The sequence below is a fragment of the Amblyomma maculatum genome, chromosome 5 (genome assembly GCF_055883805.1).
Source record: "Amblyomma maculatum isolate TAMU_Amacu chromosome 5, ASM5588380v1, whole genome shotgun sequence".
NCBI classification, from domain to species: Eukaryota; Metazoa; Arthropoda; class Arachnida; order Ixodida; family Ixodidae; genus Amblyomma; species Amblyomma maculatum.
Window position 1 is genome coordinate 51,039,966 of NC_139348.1, and position 6,403 is coordinate 51,046,368.

Sequence of the window (6,403 nt, forward strand, 5' to 3'; positions counted from 1 at the left end):
ATGGCGAACTGTTGAGTAGAGATTCTGTCAGCCTCTACCGTTTTCGTATAGATAAAAAAAGGCACCGGCGAAAATGTATGGCACGTCTCAGATTTAAAGTAAAGAACAAAAATTTACCCGTATAGTTAAAATTTCACTTATCTAGTGGAGTGGGCTATTCTAGCTTCGTTCAAAACAAACGTTAAAAGACAGGAGATGGATAAATAGTTTCGCGACTACTTTTAATCAAGGAAATGGGCACAAACAGTTAAGCAGAATTGAAAAGAGCGGCAGACAATAAAACAACTGTCCTTCAAAGTTACACATTTCATCCAAATGCGACCTGCGTCTAGAAAATTGTCTCAAAATCTTTTTGTACGGCTTGTGCACATAAGGAGTTGGCCTCTCGTTCTTCTCTGTCACTTTCCTGGTATAATTAATTGGGAAGAAGAATTCTGACAAATTTTTCAAATCTCGAAGGAGCGACCTTAAGTATTTCGAGAACATTTGTGTGTAGTAGGTGTACAGCAGCTTTTTTGTTTAAAAAAAAAAAGCTTGTCCAATAGGGCAACAAGCTCTGGTTTCGGATAATGCAGTCCACTAGAATATTGCCCTAGAAGAGTGTACTAGTACCCGCAAAATAAAACGGAGCAGACATACGACCAAAATTTCATTCCGTGGCGCGCCTTGCAAACGGATGCGTATGTGTATAGCTTGAATGCGTGTGGGTCACCCGGATGTTCAGCTTAAAACCTTTGGTGTTCGCATTCAGCAGCCCCGACGGAGACCGCTTTTTCCCCACACTCGCGCTCCGCTTTATTTTGCGGGTACTAGTACATGGGGCTGCTTCTTTCGCTAGATTCAAGAATAGCGAAAGCGTCACATCCGAAGTTGATTAACTTAACGGTACATCTAGCGACATAAAGGTAATCCGGAATATGTGACAGTGGGAAATGAGATGGCAGGAGATGCCATCACGTCCTTCAGTTTCTCGGTTACTGATTACGGCACAGCAGAAATGACTTTCGCTTTCAGATGAAATTTCAGTCTTGACCATGTAGTGAAGTGCCGCTAGCTGTTACGGCCCTCGCATCTAGCATGTCGTTATTAGCCTTACTTTCCAGAAGAGAGCCTCAATGGTTGGCTATATAGGGCTTGAAATGTGTCTTCTGTGAAACCTGTCTTCTTTAACGCTTTAGAAGTTTCTTGCATACTAGGTGAACTCATTTGTAAGTCACTGCATCGGGTATCACCTTCATCATTTATTGGCCTCGTTTTACTACTTCCAGCACAAGTGGTGTCAAAAATATCAAACCATTTTTTATTGTTTTCATAATAAGGTTAATATCATGTAAAAGTTACATTAAAATAACGTTTATTTGGAAAAAAAAATTTTTTTATTACAACACATTGGCTAATATATGAATTGTAATAACATTTAAAACTCAACCCTACAACGGTTACTATGACTGTTATCCCAATACTTTATATCATGCCAGCATTTTGCAATTTACATTACATTTTTATAAAATTATTTTCATCTTCGGTGCTACATGAATGGTTTCGCATCTAGCGCTGAAAGACGGTTTTGCTGCTGTAGACGAGTTGCTGTCATGTTAGCCTTGAAGAAGCTTCGATGTGATCACTGCTCATTCAGTTTTTATTTTATTCCTATTTTTGTAGAGGCTTGGGAAACATTCGGATTAAAAGTAGCTACCATGCCGCAATGTATGTCATGCTTGTCGAACGTTTGCTGAACGACAATGTTTTTTATATCTGTTCACGTCTGCAGTACGCTGACGACATGCTGCTGCAGCATCGACCTTCTGTGTTCTCTCATTTCGATCACCCCACTTTCCACGCCCTCCTCCTCCAACGTGGCGGGCTTGGTTAGCATCTGACCATCTGAATGATCAGTTGGCCTTGGTGACCCTGGCCCAGGACATTCTTGAAGCTTATTAATGCGTTAAATAAAGTTGTTTCCTCCTCCTTTCATTTCGGGGCTGCACTCACCACAAAACCCGCGAGCGACAGCGCGAAACCAGGCAAAAGCCACCCGCCGCCGCAGAAGCAGCGAACAGGTCGGTCTCGTTCGGTGAAGGGGTTGTCGTGAAGCGAGTCGCATGCCGATGTGAACACTCGTTGTCGATCGGCGCTTGTCGCGGGTCACCCCCTCCGTGACGAATCGAACCACGCGACCTCCGCGAGTCGCCAGTGTGAACCAGCCTTTGAAACAGCGCGCGCTCTCCGTCGAGACCGGCCGTGGGCAGGGCGAATGTCCTCGCCTGTGCGCCCCGCGCGGCGCGGCTAGCGCCCGAGTAGAGGGGGAAAAGAAAAAAAAAACAGTGTGTGGGGGCTCTTACTAAGCCGTCGAGCCTCTTCTGAGGTCTAGGCCGCAAACACCGAGCTCCCGCGATCGCACACCACGGGCAGCCGTTCTCACGGCCGCAAAGTGGTAATGCGAAGTATGACAGAACACAAAACTTTGCCCGGAACCAGATGTTTATTGGGTCTGCCCAAAAGAACGCTGGTGAAGATCTTGCTGACGACCCTATCCTTTTGGATGGAGCCTGACAGTTAGAAGGGCAAGAAGGCGACAACAAAGAAGTAGAGCGGGGAGGTATTTACCTTGCGTCCTTCCGTTATCGCGGCTCGCTGTCGTCTCTCCCCGGCGGTAGCCGGTTCTCGTCGATCTCGGCGCATCTAGCCCTTTGTCCTTTTTCGGCCAATGAGCGTCGCGTCTGCGACGTCTAGCGGTGCGCTCCTGCGCCCGGCGAGGGAAGAGGAAAACATGGCGCTATCGAGCAGCCCGTTTGGGTTACTCAAGAGAAGGAATACTTTTGTCCCCTTCATCCTCCGCGGCGCGCGGCGTTTCGGAGGGACGCGCGGTTCTCCACGATCGCTACAGTCCTCCCTAAAGACCGAACGTCACATGAATTCAGGCGACGGTAGGCCGGCAACGACTTCCTTGCCGCCTTCTTCCAGCTGAGGAAGCCGGGGGGGGGGGGGGGGGGGCGGGCTCGCCTCCCTTTAAAAAACCCCCAGCAGGTCCATTTCAAGGGCCATCTCATCCTCGTCAATGACTAACCGGTCATCCGCGGGCTCGAAGCGAGGCAGGAGGGACTCCGGGTTCTGGTCGCCTGGAACGTCCACCCGGAGGATGAGGGCGGCGAACTCAGGGTCTCGAGCCATCCTGGCTCGTGGCGCATCCGCCTCCTGCCTCGTGTCGCAGCGGTCCGCGATGTCCCGGTGGACAGCCGACTCCCTGTGTACTGCCTCGTTCACCACCAGCACGCCACACGTGCCGCAGTAGATTGCTCCCGGATCGGGACCCGTCCCCGAAGCGTAATTCCGTCGTCTCAACGGTAGGGTCCCGCGACTTCTTTCTCGTCACTGGTTGCCTCTGAGCGGGTTAAACGGTGTGTGTTACTGAGAGATGTGTCTGAACGCAACCTAAAGGTAACATACACTCACTAAAGGCAGGAAATGATTACGTTGAAAATTACTAAATACTGTAAGCGTTGTCATTCTGTTGTCTTGCGGCTGTGTTCACGGCAGGTTTTGTGGGTATTAAGAATTAAAAACATCACATGATGGAACCTAAAGGGGAACACCCTCCAGAAAGATATTAGTAGCTTATTTTAATGTTGCAATTTAAAAACACAAATTTCGAGAAAAATACAAACACAGGACTCGAACGTACATTTTATTCTCCAAGTGCTCAGGTAAGTAATGTTAATCCATTGCGCCACTGAGGCAACGAGTACGGCAGGCTTTAAATCTGCTTTTAATCATTTTTAGAATATTTCCACTATCTATCGCCAGGTGATGCTGCTCAGAGGATCCTACCATTGAGAGAACGGAATTACGCGTCCCCGAAGTCTGGTGCGCCGCCAAGCTTTCCCGCACAGTGCGGCCGCAGAAGACCCGCGGCACCCGATCCAGGGCGAGGTCCGCCGCCACATGGAGTTGGTCTGCCCAGGCCGCCACACTTACACACGGTCGTGGCGGCTCGGCACCCTCTTGGCTCGTACAGGTGGCCACGGACCGGAACCGCCGTTTCCGTGGTTCAGCCGCCGTCGTTGGAGCCCGTCACGGAGACCGCGGCCGCTCCTGTTGTAGCGGCTGCTGCTGCTGCGGCCACTGCGGCCGCGAGCCCCGTTGCTGTGGCCCCGGCCGCCGAAGGCCCCGCCGCTGTGGCCCTTGCTTCGATAACAGCTGAGACCGTGGCTGCCGGCGCCCTGGTTCCTGTCGGCGTCCTGGTGGCCGACGGAGGTGCCGTGACTGCTGCTGCGGCGAGCTGGTCCCTCCGTCAGCCTGGACCAGGCGGGCTCCGTCCGGTCTCACTGCCTGGCCCAAGCGGCGTTGTATCTCTGATGACATTTCGAATCGGACTGGCGTGGCGGCCGAACGAATCGCTCCGAGTGACTTCCTCTGGAAAACAAATGCGAAAATTCGATTGGTTTTCCCTTGGCGCCTCTAACCAATAGTTACCTGCCACTTGGTCCGGTCCCTACGGCATGCTGCCGCAGACTGCCGCTTGAAATTATCCTTTCAAATTTACATGAAAACTACAGAACTCCAGAAAATCTTCTAATAACTGGAATTCAGAATAATTTGAGTTTGATTTATAATGATTTTACTGTATTAGAACCTTGTTCCAATTATAAAAGTTCACCTACTTAGGAACACATCCACCTTTTCAGGGGTTGCGAGCAGCTTGGAGATTGAGCCTGGCATGTTGCGGCAGGCTTGTCCAGTGATGCTGCGGACGGCAGCTTCTTCTTGTGTCCAAAGCATCCTGGCAGTCTCCATTGTGAACCTGCCATCTGTGGTATTCCTATTCAGAAAAAGCCACTTCTGCTCAGGCACAAACATTTATTGTCCGAGATGGACCTGTAAAAAATAAATTTGCAATGAGTCATTTGCGAAGCTAACATCAACTTAAATGCTTGACTATGCCGCATGTAGTCAGAAAGTAAAGGAATACTTCATTTATGAATGATATATCTTGTGATGTGTCAATATACTACACACCGTAAAAACCCTACCAAGTAATATTTTAAAGGCCATTGTATCAGCCAAAAACTCTGCCAAATTGAATGACAAATTCATTTTGCATTTGCCACATTTTCTTTTTTTTTAGGCTAGCGTGACCACCTTGCAACTCAGACCTTGTTTTCCTTTGTTTATTGTTATGATTTTTTTTTACTGTTTATTTTTTTTTATTCTTGATTTTTGGTTTTCTTTATTTTTAATTGGCTTTAAACCTGGCAAAGTTTTTGCTGATCCGGACTCCCTCTCCTTTTTTTTGCTTGTTCGAGAGAACAAATAAATGGCATAGTTTGTATAATTTATGCGAAGATGTGTGTCATTCACTTTTACCATCCAGAGCAAGCCACAGGTTGAGTGCAACGAAATGCTGAGACCATTGCGCAAATGTGCACTCGATAACAAGAAACAAAATCTGTGCTCTATGCTTGCTCGCACACTGAACAGCTTCTGTACTAGAGCGACTATGATAGAGATCAATTTATAAAAGCTGACTTGCATGTCTAGACAGTCACTGCAAAGACAGCGTAGCCCTTTGTGGGCTATGGATAAAAAAAAAGAAATGGTGCGATGTCAGCACACATTAAAAATCCCCAGGTGTTCGAAATTACTCCGTAGCCCTCCACTATGGCTCCTCTTTCTCTCTTTCCACTTTCACTCCCATCTTCCGCCCTTCCCTTACGACACGGTTGCGGTGTCCACAGAAAACAAGTGAGACAGTTACCGCGCCTTTCCCTTCCTATAAATAAAAACATCAGTTCTTTTTTTTTTTGCATCAAAAAACCTGTCTAGAAATTCTTGGGTAGACAGGCCAGCAAGATTATGAACACTGCACTGCACATGCAGGCACACAGCATTGTATGGCACTGACATAACTTCTAAGGCCACTGTTTTGCCTAGCTGTGATATCAATTCAATTAGCAAATGCTGGATCATAAAATGCATCCTTGTGTTAGGCATTAACAAATCAGAATCTGTGTAAATCACACTCTAGATAATACGCACCTTTTGGTGTATAGAGCATATCTTGTTCTAACTGACCCAGTGGAATAAGCTTTTTGGCTGGGAAAACACAGTGCAGACTAGTTTTCAAAGTGGGCAAAATACTGAACATGGGTACAAATAACGTTTAACTGGCCTTCATCACTCAGGAGCATAAAGGTTTGACGTCATGCTGCCATCAGCTTCCTTTACTAAAGTGCAACACCATGTCATGGGCACTTTGCAATGCACATTTTCTTCTGTTGCAACCATCCGCAGCTGAGTTCCCGAAAGCCACTCTAAACATTTTGAGGCCTGATAAGCATCTGTGCGAATGAAGATTAAGTATTGTCATTATGATCAGTCTCACCGCAAGTGCACTACACGAAAC

General features: G+C 47.6%; 1 protein-coding gene across 1 annotated transcript; it reads right to left on the bottom strand.

The window, feature by feature from the left end:
• Positions 1-3,979: 3,979 nt before the first annotated feature.
• On the bottom strand, positions 3,980-4,873 carry LOC146188292 (uncharacterized). Its single transcript, XM_084603087.1, has 2 exons — positions 4,678-4,873; positions 3,980-4,413 (listed from the first exon to the last, which is right to left on the bottom strand). Exons 1-2 carry the CDS (start codon positions 4,855-4,857, stop codon positions 4,072-4,074), a joined length of 522 nt encoding a protein of 173 aa, XP_084459213.1. The 5' UTR covers positions 4,858-4,873; the 3' UTR covers positions 3,980-4,071.
• Between the last annotated feature and the right edge of the window lie 1,530 nt (positions 4,874-6,403).

Excerpts from the sequence above, each read along its gene's own strand:
- LOC146188292 (XM_084603087.1), bottom strand. The coding sequence starts at position 4,857 with ATGTTTGTGCCTGAGCAGAAGTGGCTTTTTCTGAATAGGAATACCACA. Across the intron at positions 4,414-4,677 it reads TGCTCGCAACCCCTGAAAAG|AGGAAGTCACTCGGAGCGAT; the intron begins GTGGATGTGTTC and ends TTTGTTTTCCAG.